Source organism: Primulina tabacum, chromosome 8 (assembly GCF_025594145.1).
Source record: "Primulina tabacum isolate GXHZ01 chromosome 8, ASM2559414v2, whole genome shotgun sequence".
Taxonomy (NCBI): domain Eukaryota; kingdom Viridiplantae; phylum Streptophyta; class Magnoliopsida; order Lamiales; family Gesneriaceae; genus Primulina; species Primulina tabacum.
Genome location: NC_134557.1, coordinates 6151886 through 6175662, shown reverse-complemented (window position 1 = coordinate 6175662; position 23777 = coordinate 6151886). Strand labels below are relative to the sequence as shown.

At 33.5% G+C, this 23777-nt stretch overlaps 3 protein-coding genes across 3 annotated transcripts; 2 read left to right on the top strand and 1 right to left on the bottom strand.

Moving 5' to 3' along the window:
• Positions 1-3792: 3792 nt before the first annotated feature.
• On the top strand, positions 3793-6460 carry LOC142553361 (peptidyl-prolyl cis-trans isomerase CYP20-1-like). The gene is made up of 7 exons (XM_075663562.1): positions 3793-3982; positions 4374-4452; positions 4953-5000; positions 5090-5113; positions 5598-5780; positions 5919-5994; positions 6199-6460. Exons 1-7 carry the CDS (start codon positions 3914-3916, stop codon positions 6335-6337), a joined length of 618 nt encoding a protein of 205 aa, XP_075519677.1. The 5' UTR covers positions 3793-3913; the 3' UTR covers positions 6338-6460.
• Positions 6461-7379: 919 nt separating this feature from the next.
• Positions 7380-14437, bottom strand: LOC142553360 (SMR domain-containing protein At5g58720-like). The gene is made up of 11 exons (XM_075663561.1): positions 13437-14437; positions 13216-13241; positions 12247-12357; positions 11810-11895; positions 11306-11535; positions 10937-11013; positions 10781-10837; positions 8434-8501; positions 8244-8350; positions 8037-8107; positions 7380-7682 (listed from the first exon to the last, which is right to left on the bottom strand). Exons 1-11 carry the CDS (start codon positions 14014-14016, stop codon positions 7560-7562), a joined length of 1536 nt encoding a protein of 511 aa, XP_075519676.1. The 5' UTR covers positions 14017-14437; the 3' UTR covers positions 7380-7559.
• Positions 14438-21541: 7104 nt separating this feature from the next.
• LOC142554470 ((S)-8-oxocitronellyl enol synthase CYC2-like) lies at positions 21542-22933 on the top strand. Its single transcript, XM_075665138.1, has one exon. It carries the CDS (start codon positions 21749-21751, stop codon positions 22913-22915), a length of 1167 nt encoding a protein of 388 aa, XP_075521253.1. The 5' UTR covers positions 21542-21748; the 3' UTR covers positions 22916-22933.
• Positions 22934-23777: the final 844 nt, after the last annotated feature.

Below are 23777 nucleotides of genomic sequence, written 5' to 3'. Positions count from 1 at the left end.
ATAACAATAAATTTTAAAATTTAAAAATAAAACATTTTGAAAAATATAAATAAAAAAAAGTGAATGAGATGATTTGGCCTTTGTAGATCAATGACCAAAATCATTTTAGTCTTTGAAAATAAAATTTAAAAAAATAGAAAAATCATAAAAAATTTAAAATGGTAAAAAATAATTACATAGAAATCTTTAACTGCTAAAAACACTATATTCTTCAATCTCTTATAAATTCACTTCATTATAGCTTCAATCAAACTTCTTCCACTTTGATATTAAAAACAATCCAATTTTTTGCAAACAATTAACAAAATTTCATACACAATTTTTTTTTCTCATGGTGCACAAGAGTTCTTCTTCTTCATCATCATCACCATCATTGGACGAACAAAAACTTGTGTGAGACTGTCTCAAGGGTCGTATTTTGTAAGACGGATCTCTTATTTGTGTCATCTATGAAAAATATTACTTTTATGCTAAAAATATTATTTTTTATTGTGAATATCGGTAGGGTTGGCCCATCTCACAGATAAAAATTCGTGAGACCGTCTTACTAGAGACCTACTCCATTGAATGATAAAATTTCCGGTCCCATTATTGATCAAATTTTATTCACAACAAGACGACAACTAAGCTATCGATTTTTGGAGCACGCCGCTTTTTTGTATCAAATGGAAGAATGAAGTCACAAACGTGGCTACGAAATGAATCAAAAGACCAAGAATGTATTACCGGAGCTGAGAAATTATATAAAGATTACTTCGCTGATATCCCGTCTATAGCGAGAAAGATTTTCGAAACCGATTTCGAATGAGGAGATATTTGTTTTATAGAATTATTGATGTTTTACAAACCAATGTATCTTACTTTGTCTAACAGAATGACGTAATTAGTATGCTTGGATTGTCATCACTTCATAAAGTTACAGTTGCAGTCTGACTAATTGCATATGATGTAGCGGGCGATGTTGAAAAATACTTGAGAATAGGTGCATCGACTATGTTGAAATGTTTGAAAACATTTTGCAGGACGGTGTATGATATATTTTCTCATCGGCATTTGAGGCAATCAACTCGTGATGATGTTTCTCCTCTAACTGTTGAAAATGCTCAAAGGGGATTTTCCGGGATGTTGGAACATTGATTATATGCACTGGGCTTGAAAAAAATGTCCAACAGCTTGGGCTGGACAATATCAAAGTAGACACAAAAAAAAACCTTCAATCATACTGCATGCAGTTACATCGAAAGATTTATGTATTTAGTATGCATAATTCGACATATCAGGATGCAATAACGATGTCAATGTGCTGGAGAGAAAAACATAGGATATTTGCACAATGTGCATGAGAAAAAATGTTGAACAACCATTTGGTGTATTCCAAACACGTTGGCACATTGTGAGAGGTTCATCTCGCATGCAGGATCCAACTTACTTAAATTATATAATGAAGACTTGCATCATTCTCCATAACATGATTGTGGAGGACAGAAGAGAGGATATGCTCGAAGAACGTGATTTTCCTGCTCAAGATGACAAATATGTGCCATCAGATGTTCCTTCGAGAGGTCCCACCATAGAGTTTAACGCATTTCTGGAGCGACATGTCGGTATTCAGAACAAATATTTGCACAATATGCTTATATGCTTCAAAAAGACTTGATCGGACATATTTGAAATTTACATGGAGATGCATAATTAAGTATGTATTTTCTATTAATTATGTGTATTTTTATATTTATGTATGTTATTTTTTAATTATGTGTAAGCTTTTAAATTTTGTTTTGTGTTTAAATATCCATATATTTAATAAAATAAAAAATTAATATGTCAACATCATAGCATCATCTCACCATGACATAAACATAAAATGAGCTATCATCGCTGACATAGCATGCAACGAAGTTATCAACTTCATGACATCAACATTCCCACGCCATTTAACATGTTTTTATATAATAGAGATAAAATAGGTCGAAATAGGCTATTAGTTTGCTTTATTTCATGTTATTATAACATATGATTTGAGATGATAAACGCACTCAGTTGTTTTTCGATAATAATAGCCAAGATATTCAAAAAAACCGACATAGATTTATATGTAAAATAGTAGCACACAAATTCTTCTTTTGTTTAAAGAATTTCATAACAAAAGTAGTTATTTTTAAAATATAATAATGTATTTCACTTGTGATCCAATAATAATAATAAACATCCCCAAACTATCAATTTTTATAGGAATGATAATATATATAAAATTACTAACCTAAAAACCACCCTTTTCACGGGATCTCAAATTTCAGCCAGCCAACCGCAGGAATCTATGATTTCTTACACGGGATTAACAGCCTTATAACAAACAAATTAAAGACTACTTTTTGATCCTTTTTTTTGTTTTGTTTTCAACACAAACCATTTTCATTTAGCATTCAAGCTTTTACCACTCCTTTGTTCCATTATGGCCCATGCATTTATCTTCTTGATTATAATTTGGCCATATTAACATCGAATCCATGTGCAGAGATGTTACGCACACGATCTCTCGTTCAACAGCAGTAGCTAGCATGATCCTTTTTGTGATTATATGTTTGCTTTTAGTATTTCTGTTCTTTCTTTTGTTACGCTTTTATGTCGAAAAGTTCTTACCTCAAGTACTTGATGAAACAAATCAGAACCCTCAGAATACTTCTCGCAGGGGTTCGACTACATCTACGCCACGGCTTCCCTGTAAATGCGAACAACAATGACATGAATCCCAGAAAGGGTCTGGAGTCTTGTGAGATATCAAAGATACCTCAATTTGTTTTTCAAGAAGAAAAGCAAGAGGAGGGGCAATGGCGGCCGGCATAGCTTGGAATGCGTCATTTGCTTGAGTTCGTTTGAGAATGGACAACTTGGGAGGAGGTTTCCATCTTGTTATCACGCCTTCCATGTCGAGTGCATTGATATGTGGTTGCACACGCATACGACATGCCCGGTTTGTCGAGCCTCGGCCGTGCAAGTGTCATCACCGCCGGAGGATGAAGTAGGTCCGCAAGAATCAGAGCAGAGGCCTTCATGTTCGAGGAAGATGAGTGGTGAGGTTTCCAGTAGATTGGAAGTAATAGTTGAACTTCCGAGTGTAGAGAATCAGTGAAACCATAAGCAGTGTTGGAGAGAATTATGGTTTTATATAAATTTATCCCTTTTTTAAAATTTTAATTATGTACATTTTCTAATCATCATTATTAATATTTTTTATACATAAAAACGAAAAGAACGAGGGAGGAAAGTTTGATCAATATCTAAAAAAATTTATGAATTGTTAGAACTATTGTTGTATTGAGATTAATAAATTTGAAGTTATGGATTTCAAATCCAAATCTTTGAATCAAAAGCAACATATGTAACAACACGGTAAATGATTTGATATATATATATATATATACACACACACACACTTGCATATTAGCGTTTATATGTTTATACTTTTAATTCTTTATTATATCTTTTATTCTATATTTAAATAAATTAAAATAAAAAACATGTTTTTTTTCACAAAAGGACTTGCAAATTAATCTTTATCTCAACTAATGTTTTTATTAACATGTTAAAAAAATTTATTTTTAATTCTGAATATAAATCGAGTTAATCTGTCACACAAATATAAATATATAAAAACATCTCGCAAAATATCTACTATTAAAATTATTCATCAAATTTTATTGTTATTATTATTTTGAGTTGTGGAGGCCAGTTTGTAGCGATTTCGAAGTCGTGACTCGTTTCAAATTTAAGAAATAAATTATAAGATAGAATTTATGTATTTTTCAAAGTTTGATTTATTTGAGTCAACCTCACCTAAATAAACCCTTGCATTCTATATCGAAGGCTTATTGTCACTCATCTCGCGAACAGAAGAAAAGTTTTGAGGACGAAAATGGCGAAAAGTACCTCAATTCTTCTGCTTTTAAGTACTCTACTGTTCGTCAGCTTTGCAGTCAGTCAGGTTCTTCTTTAATCCATTAATATTTTGAGAATTTTTCATTCGTCTGCGTCCGTGATGTCCATGAGTTGATTAGAATTCGTTTTCATGTATATATATCTTGGAATCGCACATTTATTCGATTTTTATCATCTCAGTACCTTCCAGAAATTAATTTGTTGCTGATCTGGTATTTGATATGAGAATTATATCATAAAGGGGAAATTAGGTTACAGATCTGATAGATTATCATGGATCTTTTCTTTGTTGTAATATGTTGCTAGCGCGGATCTATGGATTTATTGAGGTGACGGATACTTCTAATAAGTTTTAAGGGAAAAAAAATTACACATGGCTCTTCTCCCTTTGTTACTTGTTATCTCGGAGATGTTACCTGGTATTTTTACTCCCGCAGGCGAAGAAGTCGAAGGAAGATTTGAAGGAAATCACTCATAAGGTTTTCTTTGATATTGAGATTGATGGGAAACCCGCTGGTATGATCCAATTCTACAAGGGCGAAATTTTATTCCAATTTCAATGAAATATATTGTGTTTATTTGTTATTATTAGGATAATGGTTGAAATATTTACCAACTAACTTTCTAAAAAGCCGTTTTAATCCACTATCACTTATGATATGTCTATTGATGGAAGAAAAACTTCTTTTTAATTACATCGAATTTGAATGCAGTTGGAATTTGATAATATTGGGTTTCAGTTATTCATATGATGGATTATGTATATCCATCGCAATTTCAAAACTTGGTTGAAATTCCAAATTCATGTGGTTTGTTTCTTCTTATGTTTCTTACTAGGGAGTTACTGCCACAATCCCCGTCTCTTGTATATTTTATTGTTTTCAAATATAGATTTTACTTTCAGTAATATTAGATATTTAATATTAATATTAACTTCTAAATGGAAGATTAATAACATTTTTTTCGCTCACTGTTGCTTTTAAGTTTTAAATAATTTATTAAATTCCTATTTTCAGGGCGTGTTGCCATGGGTCTCTTTGGTAAAACTGTTCCTAAGACCGTAGGTAAGGTATCAGCATTATTAAATTAACTGCTGCAGAGGGCCTTCCAGCACCACTGACCTGTTTGTTTCTGATTTTCACTTCTCTTTCAGAAAATTTTAGAGCCTTGTGCACAGGTACTGTGATTTCAGCCTTCCAATATTTTTCTCTAAACATTGTGAGGTCTTCAAAGAAAATGAGATGGAGGTGAACACTGACTTGTTATGAAGTTACCATGCCTTGAGTAATCTTGAGATCACTGAAACTTAATATCAAATAAAGCACAATGGATGAAGAGATCTTTGTGACTAATGCAGTATTATTACCTTACCAATACTTCGATGATACTGATAAAAGGGCATGCATTTCACGGCTTGGTGGAGCTAGATAATCTGATGATTTCAAGTGTCATGTCTTTTTACGACTGTTGAATGATTTTGCAAACCAGTGATAATATTGAATTTGATAAATGAAAGAATATGCTGAGATACTAGTGAATGATTTAAGTTGTGTGGGCTACTACTTTTTTGTTTTCGCAATTATGCATGAATGTTCTTATGGTTTTTTGAGTTCTTCATACATGGGAGTGACGGAGTCATGGTTATTCTATTCTGAATGCAGGGGAGAAAGGCGTTGGGAAACAGGGGAAGGCTCTGCATTACAAGGGCAGCACAATGCACAGAATCATACCAAGCTTCATGATTCAAGGAGGTGACTTTACTCTGGGTGATGGAAGAGGAGGGGAATCAATCTATGGGGAGAAGTTTGCTGATGAAAATTTTAAAATCAAGCACACTGGACCTGGTATGTTAAAGCCTATGCTGGACCAACACAGAACGAAAAACACGCGCACATATTTATTTGCGTTTAAGGCATCAAATTTACCAAGTATTTAAAAATTAGTAGCAATGATTATGATCACACCCTTTGTCGGGTTTTCAGGACTTCTGTCAATGGCAAATTCCGGGCAGGACACCAATGGCTCCCAGTTTTTCATCACAACTGTGACAACCAGCTGGTATTTACCTACTCTTTTGTTCTTGTTCATAACAACACTCTTTCTTTCATCTCTGAAATTGGCTGATAGTTTTAACTTCATCTGGTGCTAATTGAGACAGTATCCTTATAACTAATTGTTCTGCTTCACTTTGCACCACCATTGTGATATTTTATCTGCATCATATATTTGAAGCTAAAATGCTAATTTATCGTTGGTGAACAGGTTGGATGGTCGTCATGTTGTCTTTGGAAAGGTCGTATCCGGAATGGACGTGGTGTATAAAATGGAAGCCGAAGGTAGGCAGAGCGGAACGCCAAAAAGCAAAGTTGTAGTAGTGGACAGTGGTGAACTCCCCTTGTAATTTGCTCATATGCGTTCTTAGAAGACTTTACTCTTTCTTTTACTTACTTTACAACTTGAACTTTATTTATCAGAAATATGCAACAGAACATTAATAGAACATTGTTTCAAATAAGTTGCGACATTTTTGAGCTTGAACATTTAAATTCTTAGCCGTGAAATCGTTGATTCTCTCATTAGCTAGCGTACAACTTGTCCGCAGACATAGTGGACCCAGACACGACAGTAGTTAAAAAAATAATCAGACGTGTAGAATGGATTTGGAAAATGTGCTTGCTGAGAAATGGCGATGGCATAGCTTTGAAAATTGCAGGCAAAATAGGAGGCCGAGACAATGTTTGAAACATCTTCATTGCGAGGGCATGCAGATTTTGGAAATTAAGACTGCCTTGGATTGTTGTTTCATCAGTTGCAGGCAAGAAATTCGTGCGTTTTTTAATTTAGCCAACCATCGAAACCACATAAGCTCACGGGTCAAGCAAGATACTCCTCATACAACTGTTATAATATATGCTCATAGTGGGTCGCGAGTAGCAAGAGAATTTGAGTTGAGACTAGCTAGAGAATTTGAGTTATTTTATTTAAATTGTTAAAAATCTCAGAGGATGTATTGAAACATTAAATACATTATATTTGATTGAAATAAGATATACTAATTCTTGAAAGGGAAAATGGATTTATCTGGCTGAATATGAAGTTGGGAGAATATATGTTTTTGACAAATGATTTGAAGGTAAATTAATTTTTTTTTTTGGAAAATTGAAAATGGGCCCCAACCATGGGCCATGTGGGCTTTAAATTTCAAAATCAATTTCACATAAACAAAACCAAACATTATCAAATCCCTTTTATTCATTTCCCCAAATTTGTCTTCAGCATTTCTAAACAATCATTCTTTTTATTCAAATTTTCGTTTCTTCCTATAAACCCACAATTATTTTTCCAAACATCACCTCGATTTTCCACGAGAAATCAGTGTTACGTTGGACATCCGTGACGGTAAAATAATTTAGCCCAGGAAGACAATTCTGCTAATTTCTCAGGGTTTGCACCATGAAATTTTTCAACTGTTAAAAACCGGAATCTGGACACCACTATTAAATTAAAAGTTCTAACATTGTTCAAAAAGCTTCTTCAGCCAATGAACATGCTATCCGAAATTCTTCTAGTTAAAACTAATTGAGCCTGACTTGGGAACGGGGACACATGAAAATAGATACTTTTTACTCGCTATCACTAACAGCATCTAGGAAGCCAAAATCTCTCTGTCCATCGAGCCTTATGAACAACATTCCCTGGTTCACTTCTGACCACGCTATCCCTTCTTTCTTTAGAAGATTAACGACCTGCATGCAGCAACCCAAAGATGATATCCAATGGCAAAGGTAATCCTAAGGTGAGAGAACACAATTTCAGACAAGAACAAGCATCTGTAATGTTAAAAGTAACTACTGCCTCTGAAATGTTTGGGAAAATATGCGTACAATGATAGAAACACATAGTTCACTTCAGCCTGCACACTATCAGTCTATCATATCACAACATGATGGAAAAAGGCCAGAACGTTACAGAAGCCTTATGATCACACTTCAGGCAAAGTTGCCGTGATAGTACATAAATCATAAATCAGAGTGGGAAAAATCTCCCAGATGCAAGAGCTAGACAAGATGGTGGATAAATGTCAAGGCTATTGAACATACCGAGCTTTTCACCTTCGATTTGCCCAAACCATGGCTCCCACATCCAGTGATAACTTTGAATGACCGCACAGCTTCAAATTCAGGAAAAATAAGAAAGACAAAAGAAACAAAAATAAATTCAGATGAGAAATTCCAACAAGCTTGTATCCATACACCATATATTATATGACACTGCGATAGAATTTTGTCAAAATGACAGATTCTCACAGCGAACATATGCTCCAAACAGAAGGTGAAGCTTCAAAAGCCTCATTGCTTGTTTAACGTTTTGTCCATGCAGATCAATTGTTATCACATTTTCTATACTCTTGTTTCTGCAAGACAAGAAATCAACAGGGCAACAATTAACTTTGGACCAGAATGAGTTTTCACGATTTCAATATCCAACAGCCCCCACCTAGCAGTGAATATGTCCTGGCTAGCTTTCTCATCTGCCTCGCGAGCCATTTTATTATGTGACCTCCCCTGGAACAATTCAGAGGGAAATATGTTAGTATAGCTATTTAAGGCAAAAGGACACCAAATAAGTGACCACTCAGACAGATCAATTCTATAAATATAACTACAAAAAAATATAAAAAGAAACAAGCAGCAAATAACTTACTAAATCTTTCAGTTGCTACAAACAACTGTAACTGAAAACAACCGCGATTACCTTTAAAAACAAAACTAGAAGATAACCACCATAATTGTCATAATGAAAAGGTACATCAATAAAGGCACCATCGCGCGCGCGCGCGCACACACACGCACACCATCACTAGAATCCCAAATGAAAATATGTTAACCGACTATTTCGAGATGTACAAACTTCCAATAAAAAGCATCAATATATCTAGGGAGGTAAACGACCAAGCCGCTCGAGAACTATTCGGAGTTCGAGTCGATAAAAAGCTCGTTTGAGATCTATCGTTGACCTTACTGAGCCGAACTCGAGCTTAAGGATATTGGCTTGTGAGCTCGAGAGCTTGTTTGCAAGCTCGAGCTCGACTCATTAACATGTCCGTTTATACGGCTCGCAAGCTCCGAATAACTCACGAGTGAGTTAGTTCGTTTACTTACCTTATAATAAATAAATAAATAAAATATGATTCAGATCATATAATGATATTGCAACATTGGCATATCTAGAAAAATTAATTAAATAATCATATATAGTCAAGAGAACTCACAGAATAATAATATAACTTTATAAAATATTTAGAATAATAAAATTAGACTTATCATTAATCAAATAAATTGTAAAACAAAATCTTAGTATGATTATGAAGTATTTACATTAAATTATATGAAACTGAAAAATTTGCTACAACTAAGATATTAAAGAATATAATATTTTAAATAGAGTACAATGAATTTATATTGATAAAAAAACTAAACTCTAAATTCTAGGATGATATTTTATGACGGTTAATTAAAAATTATATATACTAAATTGACATGTCATTCGACATTAATAAATATTTAATGATATTGAACTTATTATGATTAAAACTTATAATTATGAATTCATTCTTGTTTAACAAGTTGAAGTTAATTATGTGATTATTGAAATGAACAAGGATATAACGAAGATAAGAAACGAATTTTATGATAACATAATAATATTTATATGTTTAATATGTTTAAGAAATGATGATTCGATCAATAAATTTTCTAAAATGAAATAATAATTCAATTTAAAATATCTAAAAAGAATTAGAACTATATATGATGAATGATATTTTAGACTTTAACTTAAATAAAATTATCTAAATGAAACTTGTTAATGTATTAAAACTTAACTATTAGGATCATACTTATATTTTTATTTATGATTGAAATAGCAATTCAATTTAAAATATACAAAAAGAATTAGAATCATATACGAGGAATAATTATTTTAATAAGTAAAATTAAAATTAAATTATCCCGAAAAATAGTTCAAGTACTAAAAACTAACTTAAACAAGTTAATTCATTATTTTTAAAATATTCTTGAACAAAATACGAAAATAAGAACTAGATCAGGGATTCAATATTCAAATATAACCGCAGAAACTAGCCAACATAAAAATAACTGTTAAAGTTTTTTTAGTTATTAGGTTTGTCGTTCTGACTGTTTATAAATTAATTTACTTTTTCAGGTCTTAGATTAAAATTGGTTTATAGAGATATGTTCAATTGTACGCTTGAGCTTGATTCTATCTTTAACGAGCTCGAAAACGAGCCCGCTTAACGAGCCGAGGTCGAGTCAGACTCGATAAACATGATAAACGAGCTATTAACGAACCGAACTCGAGCTATTCGCGAGCTTAGTGATTTCAAAATAAGCTGAACTCGAATCTTATGATAAAAGCTCGAATCGAGCTCGAGCTTACATATATATTAAACGAACCAATCTCGAGCCTAATATTGTTCGAGTCAATTTGTTTCAATTACTTCCCTACGTAAATAACCAAGAAAATTTATCCCAATGATTCTTTCGTTAAGTGTGCAAGAGAGGTTGAATAAAGCATTATGATTTAGGAGGCGTATAAATGTATTTAAGTCATTTTACTGAAAGGATTTTTTTCCAAACCTAATCATTTAACATCCACAACAAAGAAATCAACTGTGTCAAGAGAATGGTGAGCTTTAGTCATTTACATGTCAAAATCTCATAAAAAATGATGATGCATCATAATGAAGAAAATTGATCGGAAATACATACTAACAAGTGATAGAAAATACCACAACTCCAGATACGCTCCCCAGGTAACATACCTGCTCAGAGAGATAAGCAGCATGTTCCTTCTCTCCATTTGCAAAAGCAGTTGTAGCCTGCAGCAAATCTTACTTCTCAGGCTCACAAGCTTAGCGAAGGAAAACCAAAAGCATAAATAGACAAAAGCAATAGACAAAGGCCACAGTATGCACTACCTTCTGATAGTAAGATTTCATGGACTCCCAGTGCTGCTTTGCAGTGGATCTGAGTGCCAAATATTCGTCTCCATTAGCTGCAGAAAAGAGATAGACTATAATACAACATTTTACACATGACTGGAATTCAGGAGAGCGTAATAGAAACTGAGAGAAACACTGCCACAGAAAAAAAAGGTACCAAATTAGTTTTGTTAACTGAGGAATGAATCGGTGGTCGTGTATTTCCTATAAAACTAAAATTGATGTGGCATTCTTAAAATCGAAAGTTTCTCCAGAAAGCACAGAATAGCAGATGCAAAATTTGCCAGAGTTCGTGACTTTGCATGTACAACACGAAAGCAACATACATTTGAATAATTTAAGTACCTTGGACAGTCTTCTGTTGTTCACCGTCACCAGTTTCAGACCTTTGACCGAGGGATGTCAATTTCTTAACAACATTTCTCCAGTTCATGGTGCTTGGTTCACATTCAGTAGTCTTGGGAGTGGGCATGTTAAACAAGGACTCCAACAACTGTTGTGGAAGCTCTGACTTCAAATATTCAATCTCTGATGAAATGTGAGATTCACTAGATCCAATAATTTTTGAAAGATCCCTATTAAAAACAAAAATGACCAATCAACTCAAGCAGCAAAACTTACCTCCATGCTCTAATGTTCTATATATAATATACACCACCAGATAGTGAAACTTGTTAGCAGAACAATAATAGTTCCTGGGATAAACAACTTCAGTATCCCTAAAGATGAAACTTAAAAAAAGTGCTACATGTGAAAAGGTGTTCTTGATCCCCTTCCAAGGAACTATGTCCAGTCGATAAGCATTGATCAATCTTTATTCAATCAGTGTTAACATGTAAGCTGCATTACCTGCAATGATTTCTTGTAAACCAAGGATTGTCCTTAAATTTAATGTCAGATGAATGGAAATGTGAGTCAAGTGTTCTGTCAGTTAACTGCAAAGAAAAAATATACTAAATGAGAATATCGTGACTTCTAATTTAAGATTTAATCATCGACTATAATAGACATACTCTGTTGCAATTAAAATAAAATAACAACTTCAGAAATTTTTTCATATGATATGTTGGGGAAAAAAAAGAAACATAACAAATATAGGTCTGCAGCCAAATCCCTTTTCAGAATTCAAAAACTACTTATCTATAACTTACACTAGTGTCTAGTTATGCTCTCCTCCACCATATATGGTATTGTACACTCGAGCAGTAGCGTATATTGTAAAACAGTTCAGCTAGCATTATTGGGATTTAAGAAAAATCCATCAAACATTAGTAGAAATAGCATACACCGTCATTTGATTCTGGAAGATACTGAGTATCTTCTCTGATGGCAGACTCATAACCACCATGGACCTGCTCTTTTGAGGTAGCTGATAATTCAAGCAGCACATCTAAAGCCTGTAAGAGAGGGGGGTGGGGGGAGAGAGTCAACCATCGATATTAAAAAAGTTGATATGAAAGCCTCTTCTTTCCCAATATCCTTGCAAAATAGAAAAAAAGAAGAAAAAGAAAAGAAAAGGACACTGCCAAACACCACTAGAGACATAAAATCAATGTCAAACAAATTATTGTAACTTAAATGCCAAATATATCACTAATAAGTCAGCAATTGCGTGCATTTAGTTTACCAAGCTCTGAAGGACCATGAGAGTGCCCAAAAGAACCTACTGGCCCAAAAGCATTTTTAGAGAGATGAATTAACAAAAGAAATGTATTTTTTGATGATGCTCGCATCCTAAGTAAAGAGATCAGGAAACCACAAATGACTTTTTAACACTATCAAGTGGCAAATGCTAAATGTTCCTTGGGATATTTATGCTACCTGCATTGTGATGCCAACCACCACAAAAATCTTTGTTTCTTGAAGCTCATCAGAGAGAAAACATACAGAATAATATAATCATCAATTTCTGTTTTACTCCATCCTGGGCTAATTATTTCAGGAAAACTTAACAGCCTCGAATTTGTGCTTCTTGATAATACCTCTTACTTTGTTTATGTACTCCATTGTCTTGCGACTTTAGTTTGGATGCTAAAGAAGATATTGAACCAAAAGAACAGGACAAATATAAATTGCTTAAGTTCTGATCAATTAGGATCTAAAAGAAAAGAAAAAGGAGATTGTATTTAGCTGACATATTATACCATTCTTTTGAAATACAGAGTAGCGCAGCTATAAACTATAACTCTTAATCGGAAATTTAATAGTTTTCACGATCAGCACTTTAAAAAAAGAAGATACATTAGCCTCGTTACCTTCTCCAGGTCATCCCCACATTGACCTGTTGAAAGTAAAAAAAGATGTTGAGTCAAAACGATTGCAAAATATCCACCACAATAAATTGAATTTAAATTTACCACTCAACGATATACACAAAGCTCCCCAATCTACAACAGCAATTCAACCGACCAAAAACAGCTGAGAAAGCGTACAAGTTTGGACAACTATTCATCAAGAACGATGACAAGCAACTTACCTAATACATCACGAACTACAGCCAAGCTTAGTTCACACTCTTCTCCAAGCATCGAACATAAGAACTGTTCAGTTTCCTTCCAGTTCAAACTCTCCTCGTGAAACCTCTTCAATTTATATGAGCCCTTCTTGGGAGTAGACCTGACATAGTCTTTGCCCAACACTGTCGACACAGTGCCTGCAGCAGCACTGACTTTCTTCCACTTGGGCTTACTCTTCCGGTTAAACACAACCTGCGGGAATTCATTAGCATCACCAAAAACTTCTGATGCAAATGAACTCGAGCTTGAACCCACGTTGTCATTCCCACTGGAACTCGAGCATGTTGTGCTCTGATCCTGCCTAGCTGCACTCTCAACAACATTGGCAAGAATTTTAGCAGCCACATCAGGATCCCTCTTCGCTTCTTTGTAAGCTGTATGAACTTCTTCTAGAGACACGGAACTAAAAGCCATCAATAAATTTCTCAGATTCCTCTGGTCTTTTTCATCAGTAAATTTACATGATGCAGCTTGAATACGCGCATTCTCCTTTCCAGAAACTCTTTGTCTCTTCTTCTTCTTCCTCTTTGTGTGGTCCATCGTCTAGCAATTATACACAGATACACGTACAGATAAATATGCTGGTAATTTTGTAGCTATACACAAGAGTTATTATACATCTAAAGGTATGAGTACAAATACAACAACATCTCTAATCGTGCCCATACTATATCCCTCCCATTTATCGAACAATATATATTCTTTCATCCATCCAAAGGATGCTTGGGGGAAAATGAGAAAGAAATAAACATAATCATCTGATGAATATGAAAAAGATGAAAAAAGATTATGGTCGACTAAAAAAATGGGTTTCAATTCCAAAATACATCGGGATGGAAACCCTAATTGGAATTGGTTACGTTGAATTTGGGATCGGGATAGATCGAGGTGTCAACGTTTTTGAATTTCTACGCGAATCAGAATCGGAGATTCTGGATTTATTGGCGACGTGGAAACGAATATATCTGTACTGTTATATTAAGTGTGAGGACCTTGAATGACTACCTTTGAGGACACCAAAATATTTAATTCCATAATTACCCTTCTTACTCTACTAAAAACCTTTTCAAATCACTCAATATTTTAAATATAAAAAAATCAAAACAAAATTTCCCATTTAAATCGAACAACTTTTCTAAATCGAAAATAATTTCGTGTTAATTATGTAGTATTATTTAATCAAATTAAAAATAATAATAGCACATGCAATATGCACGTGCAATCTTTTACTAGTGTGATTTTAATCATTAACGGAAACTATTCTATTCAAGAAAAGAAATACAACACTACAGAAATTTCAAATTGTTATTGCGATTCCATTTTTCCAAATCTATTAAATCCTTGTTTGATAAAAAGAATTTTTTTAAAAAAAATTACTCATTTAAATTGTTTATCCAAATCCAAATAAAGTCAAAAAATTAAACAAAATGAAACATCTAATGATAGGTCTCTTATGAGACGGTTTCACGAATCTTTATGTGTGGGACGGGTGAACCCTACCTATATTCACAATAAAAAGTAATATTCTTAGCATAAAAAGTAATATGTTTTCATGGATGACCCAAATAAGAGATTTGTCTCATAAAATACGACCCATAAGACCGTCTCATACAATTTTTTGTAAATATCTAAATGGGCATCTACCAAGTGCATGGAATAATTCCTCGAAATTTTTTTTACGATGATAAAATTCATTGTCGTTAATTTTTTTATGTGTATTAAGTAAATATTCGTACTAACATAGTAGTTTGCAAACAAAGTTAATCAAATAAAGTATACTAGATAAACTTTATACGATTAACTCGTCCGAGAAAATATTTATAAAATGAATTGAATATCTAATCACTACTCAAACACTTACATACTTCATTAACATAAACACCCCTCAAAACTCCTTGGTAGCCAACATTGTATTCTAATGAAGTTGATTTTTAACATTTTATATCATAAATACATAATTATAAATTCAACTCTTGAAATGAGATGAAATGCCCAAAAAGTAAAATAAAAACAAACCAACGAACATAATACCAAGTACAGATTTCAAACACTACTAGTCAGTCAGAGGCATTGTTAAGATATTGAAAGGCATGCACGGATAAGTTTCTCCGGTTTCTTTCTGAAGGACAAGATCACTCACTGCATGTCATCAGCCAACCAGGGCGGACCCATGGTCCAAAATCGGAGGCTGAGATGGGACCCGGGACGGCTGATGCGGCTGCTTGCAGTTTTAGACATCAGCAGAAGCGGCTGGTCCAGACAAAAAGTCACCACTCTTGCATGTCTACATTTCACTCGTTGGGCCGAAAAATCTACCAGCAGATAAGCTGAGGTTTACATAGCACAGACTTGTGGGCGAGAAACAGGTCTATGCTCTAATTTTATTTGATAACCTTTTTGCCATCCTCCCGCTATTCTTTTTTTTTCCCCTTGGTTTATGAGGGAAGGAAGATGTTGGACATCCTGTCGTTCTCAAGGCATTTCATCACCAGAACTAGTTGGTTCATAAAAAATGAAGCCCGAAAATTGTTTCGACTGACCTGTAGGTAGGTGGTTATACTGTTCTACCACTTTAGGCAAACTTGGCAGCCCCACCTGGCATTTTTGGGTTGGACGCGTGAGCAATGATTTTGCTGTATAAAGAGCTGTAAGGAAATCTTCTTGATCTAAAGGTTTCATGAATATTGGAGTGTATTTTTCCGGTTCGTGGCAGTTCGACAATTGCAACCTTTTCCGGTGCACTTCTTCCTTAACCATCTAAAAGGAAATTCGAAATAAAATTTTTCAGCAAGATAACATGATCATGAACTTACAAATGTAATCAAACACGATTAGATCTCCTTCAGGTAAAGAGACCGTAAATCTGGCAAACTACTTTCTTTGGCTGAAGCCTGTCTATTGGAGCAGGGAGTCAGAAATATATGAACATATCCATTTCATGTCAACAAAGCAAAAGGCCTAAATCATCCTTTTGTATTGTACTGATTTAAATTGTCGATCAAATGCTATTTTCACGATTTTTCAATAGAGCATAGTAATTTCTCTCACTGCAAGATTTTTTATTAAAAAAATATAAAAATCACATTTTACATTGAAAGAAATCGGGAAGAAGTCATGAAATTGAGGAGAAACTCAAAACAATATTTATTGCTTTCATCACACACTTATTACAATAAAATATACTTAAATAAATAGACTAAATGGGCCAAAATATTCATACAATTATGATCTTTACAATCAACTAACTGATACACCTCAATCTACCAAAAAATAAGAAGACAAAAATTTGTGTGAGACGGTCTCACGGTTCGTATTTTGTGAGACAGATCTTTTATTTGGGTCATCCATGAAAAAATATTATTTTTTATGCTAAGAGTATTACTTTTTATTGTGAATATCGGTAGGGTTGACCCGTTTCACAGATAAAGATTCGTGAGACCGTCTCACAAGAGACTTACTCTAATTCCACAGTTCGACATATATGGTGTATACATAATCTCATTATATGGTTGATTTCTTTTAGAGTTATCTCTATTGATTATGTCAAATCAAAAGATAACTTAGCAGATCCGCTTAAGAAAAAGGTTTAAATATAGATCAAATAATTTGAACATCAAGGAAGAACGAGATTAAAAATCTACAAAGAAGAACGATGATAGTTAAGTTTTAAACTTTTAGTGAGACAACAAATTAAATTATAAAATTTCGTGTGAACACTTGTCACTCTCATTTGTAGGATGAAAAGTGGTAACCTACTGCAAGTAATGATGTTAAGTTTTAAACTTTAAATGATACATATACTTGAAAAGGTAGTGTATGGTATGATCCTCTTGATAAAAAGTGACTTAAATAAGTGTGAAGACGGGTCGCTTCAATGTAACATTTATGAAACCAAGATGGTGTTCATACCAAACTGTGAGAATAAAAGGACATGAGAATGGTATTTTGTGAGTGTCATCGTCTTGATTTACACAAACAATACGTTGAATAGTTCAAGACATCGTGTTCACTAAACAACTTAGTAAATCCTATGATATTCTACTATGAAAGTTTAAAAGTCACAAGCTACCTCTCCCGATGCAATAATGTTTATAAGGAACTCTCTAAAGTGTTTGCATTGCATACATGCATCAATTATATTCATGTGTGAGATTGTTGGAATTTGAACTTTGTTTATATAGGTGAATGGAAATTGTGATATGGTCCAATCAATTTATATTTATTGTTTTGTGCTTAAGACATTTCAAACAATATGGCGGGGAGTGCAAATCAAGGCCCGATTTGGATTAAAAAGACTTAATTCGTGTGAGAGCGCAAGCAAGGCGCTTCAAATGGTAGATCAATCAAAGCCAAAATAGGCCACCTCGACTAAACCGCAATTTGGAGAAATTTCGAAATGTTCAGATAACTATTCCAAGATCCGTTGCAAAAATTTTCGGAACAGATGTTAATCACAAATCTGCACAAGAATTTCTAATTGTCTAAAAGAAAGATTCTTCATATGAGTTTTGATGATTCTAGAAGGACTCTTCAGATGAGTTATATTAATGTGCAGAATAATGGTGCATATTTGTACGAGTGTCCTATCACGTGACCAAACTATGACCCTTAGTGTGGTCACACCTTACCTATATAAAGACTCTCAATTCCACAATCCACCACACCAACAAAAACATCTTCATTACAAATAAACACAATAGAAGTGCATATCGGTGCATTTGTTCTGATTTTGTTATCATTTAGAGAGATCAAAAACATCCTAAAGTTCTTCGTTTATGTAATTTGGAGTGCTATTATCACAATAAGTAATTCATTATATATCAGGAGACTATTGTCATATTTCATAAACACAGTGTGTGAGGAAAATTTGTATTATGAACATAAATTTTGATTTAAATTCAATTTCAACTGAAATTATCAATTTTAAGTTACGTTCTAGATTCTCTTGTGACAGAAGTTGAGACGAAGTTACGTCCAATTGACATACCACACACAACAATCACTTATGAAGTAATTAAGGTAAAACCATCACTTCAGCATCGAATTTTCTTTATTATATGATACTTGAAGTTTTCAAGGAAATATGGGCTGAAAAACCCTAGCGATCAACATGAAAGGGCGAAAATATACAACATAATTAATCATCAATATATCGAATACTTTTACAGTCAAATTTCCTGATTTGGTGCGGCTTTCAAGTTTCCAGCTATAGTCTTTCCACATTTCTTTAATTACTTAGTGCTCATCAAGTCTTTTAGGATTTTGTTTTTTGTTCGATTATTTTAGTTCTCCACGTTATCTGTAAATTAGCTCGTCCTACCCTGGATATATCAGATATTATACATCCAATATTCATATTTAAGGAATATGGGTACTACATGGATCTTTATCTTTTCAAAATTTTAGTCAATCTTGGTTGAAATGTTTCTCATTTCTCACTAGAATTATGTCTTAAATTCGGAACCATAGTAGGACAAGTTTTATACATCTAACGTTGTATGCACTATATATATATAGTGCATTAGTGCTGATAAATCAAAGATTCAAATCATAATCAGTTTTTCCAGTACATATCTGATTATGAAGATTTTGTTTGACAAATATTTAATAATATCTGTCTGGAAAAAGATTAAGGTGATATATATTAAATTTAAAAAAACAGTAATTTCAATAAAATGATATATCAAAGATGTGTGATGATAGTTGACTTTATTCTGGGGAATGAGAAACAAGTTTGAGAATAAAAAATCAAATGTTATGTAATATTAATGTTCAAAACTATCTCTGAATTCGAACTTAGAAATAACATTCAGAATTATATCACAAGTTTGGAGCCAAATGTATAATATATGCAAATGAGTGTCTCTTGCATGAATTCGAGATACTAATATCTCATCAACCCCATATCTGATCATCTAAATTTCTTCCATTTTACCACTACAGAGCATTAATTGCACTCTATTACTTACATTGTCCTTAACAAAAAACTAAACGTGAGTAGATGAAATGAGATTTTTCTATCATATATTCTGATATGGTGAAATTTTAACTCTTAAATTGTCAATATATGGTGTCAACTTCCATTAATATATGAAAAGACGAACATAATCTAATGATATTGAGATATGAAAATAATTAATTACTTTGGGTTGAGTTTAGACTAACTTATGAAACTGTCTCACCATGAGATTTCACACACAAAAATTCAAGAGTCAAATAACTCCTCATCGGGCAGTAATTCAAGTCACGCTCTTTTTCCAATTCACGTGAAATTTAAGTCACCACATACACATTTTCTTCTTATATCATGGCGCGCAATGATTGTCTGCCATGTGTATCCCATTTGGGACACACTTCCTACGCCCAGTGGCCCGCTCAACTATCCTAATAAAGTCAATGCACGAGGCTCAAACTTGCATATATATTCTCTAAGAAATAATGCTTTACAGATATGATAACAGTAGTATAGTATTATGAATTTGTACAAGTATAAATACTTGTGCGGGGCTTCAGGACAAAAATTAATCACTATAAAACCAACAAATTTACACGAAATGCTTTCTCAAACCAAATAACCAAAATAAAACTTATTCAAGAAAGCAACAAAAACGTGATGTCAAAACAGGAGCAACGAAAACAATCTTCAGCCAACTTCGTTACGGATGTTGTCCGTAGATGTCTCCAACATTCAAGGAAACATGCTATATCTGCACTCCTTCGATCAACAACAATGTTGTGAATAATTTTCTCTGAAAAACTCGATGACTTCTACCGAAGAGCGAAAGACCAGAATAATCGAAGAGCCACTACCTTTGCTTGATTCTTTTTTCTTTTTCAACCACTTTATCTATCCAAGAGAACCAATAAGATAAGAAAATCTATTCCACAAGGAAAGTAAGAGTTTTATTGGGAACATAACTATTTTTGAACAATATTAATACCATATAAAGATAATATTTGCATAATTATCTCATTATCTAGAAATGAAAAATCTCATAAGATATTATGCACAATCAAATGAAGGAGAAAAAGATAATATTAGGGAAATCATTTAAATTAGGAAATTATATTAAGAAATTATATTTCCCTTCATATTCTTCTCGGGTGAGGCCTATGCTATACTCGGAGATCTTCACACGCTCCACTTGGTGTGTTACACTCGATGAAGCATAGTCTCACCCACACTGTAATAGTGTTATTATATGTTGATCTCACTCAATTTCTATAATCAACATTATTTTCTCGATACTGATTTTAAGAAAATCAACATTATAATACTAATTACTCGTTATGTATATATATAGTATTCATTATAATCTACAACATATCTTCACTTGTTCATTTTAGCAGCAAATTAAGATATAGCTCAATAAATCACCAGATTTTCTTTGGAATGTGTTTTTTAACATGTAAAGTCCCAACAACCAAAGGATAAACTCTTGAACCCTTTTTTTTTTTTAATGAGCTGACATGATTGTAATGATGTCCTGATCAAGAACCACATGTTAATTTAATATGGTCTGATATTGCAAAATAATGAATTAATATAATATTATGCAAGCAATGTGTTGACATAATCAAGGTAATTAATTAAGAATGTGAAGTACTTATTTGGATTATTAATTCAATAATACAACAAATCTGCCTCCCTACGAACCCTTTCATTAATATTGATTTAATTTGACGCCGCAGCTAGTTGTTTTTTATCAATACCAACTTGATTAATTAAAAATATATCGTGTTCAGTCAAAAGGTGCAACTCTCTTCTATAAACATGGAGCTTGATAGCTCATTTGATATAATAAAACATTTTGTATTGTAGAAATATTAAAAGGATTATATATAAATGGTATATGTATATATACCCTACAATGCTCCTAGTTATGGACACGGGCGGATCCACAGTCAATGATACCCGGGCTGGTCCAAATTTTTTTAAAAAAATTTATACGTAAATTTTGTATAATTTTGGATTAATACGATATTAGCTCGTGTAGATCAATTTAAAATATTGAAAGATTCTAGAGTTTAAAATTCCTAGCTCGTGGCTCCGCCACTGGTTATAGAGCATGGATAACCAATAAGGGGTGTTCTCTCCCTAGAGTTATGTGTTTTATAATAGAGTATATTTGCGATATATAAATACAAAATTAAAATATTGTTTTTAATACTTCTGTATATATTTGTAAAATCTTTTGTTCTCTGGTATAAACTGCGGTCCCTTGCATATATGAGAGTTGAATGGGTTCGTTTTGCCAAAAGATATTAAAGAATGGCTGTAAATGACACGAGATACAGAAATGTAGCAGCCATCTTTGGTGTAACTGGGCTGGTAGGAAAGGAGCTTGCGAGAAAGCTTCTTTCAACACGTAAATGGAAGGTCTACGGCATAGCCCGAAAACGAGACAGCTACAACAGCAGGATCATGAATGTCGAAGGTGAAGCTTACCATTTCATCTCTTGTGATCTCCTAAACCCTAAGGAAACACAAGAAAAGCTCAGTTCTCGTGTATTGGAGGATGTTACTCACATCTTTTGGGTGACTTGGGCTAGCCAATTCCCTTTGGATACCCACGAATGTTTCGATCAAAACAAGGCCATGATGTCTAATGTTCTGAATGTCATCCTCCCACTTTCGAAGGCGTTGAAACACTTTTCCCTCCAGACGGGCATGAAGCATTACGTGTCGTTGCAGGGGCCGACTTTGGAAAGAGACCAAGATCGCTACTATAGAGAGGATTCTCCGAGGGTGGCAAGCGGTAATGGACGTAACTTTTATTATGGACTAGAAGATTTGTTGCAAGAAAGACTATTAGATAAGGTGCCATGGTCTATTCAAAGGCCTGGATTGATACTGGGTTCTTCTCAAAGAACTCTATACAATTTCATCGGTAGTTTATGTGTTTATGGAGCTATCTGTAAGCACTTGAGCCTCCCTTTTGTGTTCGGCGGCACGAAAAAATGTTGGGAAGAAATGTATATCGACATATCTGACGCTCGTCTCGTGGCGGATCAACACATTTGGGCTGCTACGAATCAAGAAATCTCGATCAGCAGCAGTACTCAAGATCAATGGGAAGCGTTTAACGCGATTAACGGTGAGGATTATTCGTGGATGGGGATATGGAGGGATATTGGGATTAAATTCGGGGTGGAAGTGTCGGAAGAAAACATGTTCTCCGAGGATTTCATGTTTTCCTCGGCTATGTCCGATAAAGGGGGTGTTTGGAATGAAATAGTAATGAAAGAAGGGCTTGTGGACACAAAAATGGAGGAATTGGCTAACTGGGGTTTCATTGATGTTCTTTTCAGATGTCCTGTGAAAATGCTGGCTGCAAGAGACAAGGTTAATGAGTTGGGATTTAAGACAAAGTACCAAGCTTTGGATTCAATCTCGTATTGGATTGATGTCATGAGAGCTGACAGATTAGTTCCATAAAGATTCAATAGAATTCGATCGTGTATTCCAATTTGTCTTGTACGTTTCGATATGTTCGATTTATATATTTCTACTTCGTCGTGTATCATACATATTGAACTGAATATCTCTCATATGTGTGACTAACTTATATATTATGATAAAAGAAAAGTAAATAATAATAATTTTTTATAATATCTATTTATATTATTTATTGTGAGTCCTAGCATATTGTTATTAGGGCAAAAACTTGTGCGAGACTGTCTCACGGATCGTATTTTGTTAGACAAATCTCTTATTTGGGTTATCCATGAAAAAATATTATTTTTTCTGCTAAGAGTATTACTTTTTATTTTGAATATCAGTAGAATTCATCCGTCTCACATATAAAGATTCGTTAAACCGTCTCACAAGAGACCTACTCTATTATTAGCATATGCCATGTTTGGATCAATAGTTCACATCCTTTTATCATTCTGAGGAAAAAAAATCGAATATTATTACACTCTTCTTCTCCTAAAGTATATTTTCTTCCTCGTGCATCTTTTAATATAATTATTAATTTAATTTAACCTCTTAAAACTTTATCATAAAATTTTAAGATATACCACATAATACATATACACCATTAAAGATTTATATATCTTTTAATAGGCTTAGTTTACTTGGCTCCTCGATTTAGGCAGTCAAATTCTTCGGTGCGCAAATCCAAGTTTTACCTTTGAAAATTATCAAGTAGTGCTGGTACGCAATGCTAAGCCTAAGCTAAAAAGACACCGCGTTATCATCAATTTTATATTAACTAAAACTTTTCTTACACAACTAAAAGTAAAGCTTTTTTTCAGAAATTAAATAGAATTTAAACCTCTCTTTCGAAATCTAA

Coding starts and splice junctions, on each gene's coding strand:
- LOC142553360 (XM_075663561.1), bottom strand. CDS start 14,016: ATGGACCACACAAAGAGGAAGAAGAAGAAGAGACAAAGAGTTTCTGGA. Junction 11,896..12,246: donor TTCCAGAATCAAATGACGGT/GTATGCTATTTC, acceptor TTTTCTTTGCAG/TTAACTGACAGAACACTTGA. Junction 8,351..8,433: donor CAGGACATATTCACTGCTAG/GTGGGGGCTGTT, acceptor CTTGTCTTGCAG/AAACAAGAGTATAGAAAATG.
- LOC142554470 (XM_075665138.1), top strand. CDS start 21,749: ATGGCTGTAAATGACACGAGATACAGAAATGTAGCAGCCATCTTTGGT.
- LOC142553361 (XM_075663562.1), top strand. CDS start 3,914: ATGGCGAAAAGTACCTCAATTCTTCTGCTTTTAAGTACTCTACTGTTC. Junction 4,453..4,952: donor GATTGATGGGAAACCCGCTG/GTATGATCCAAT, acceptor TCCTATTTTCAG/GGCGTGTTGCCATGGGTCTC. Junction 5,995..6,198: donor ACAACTGTGACAACCAGCTG/GTATTTACCTAC, acceptor GTTGGTGAACAG/GTTGGATGGTCGTCATGTTG.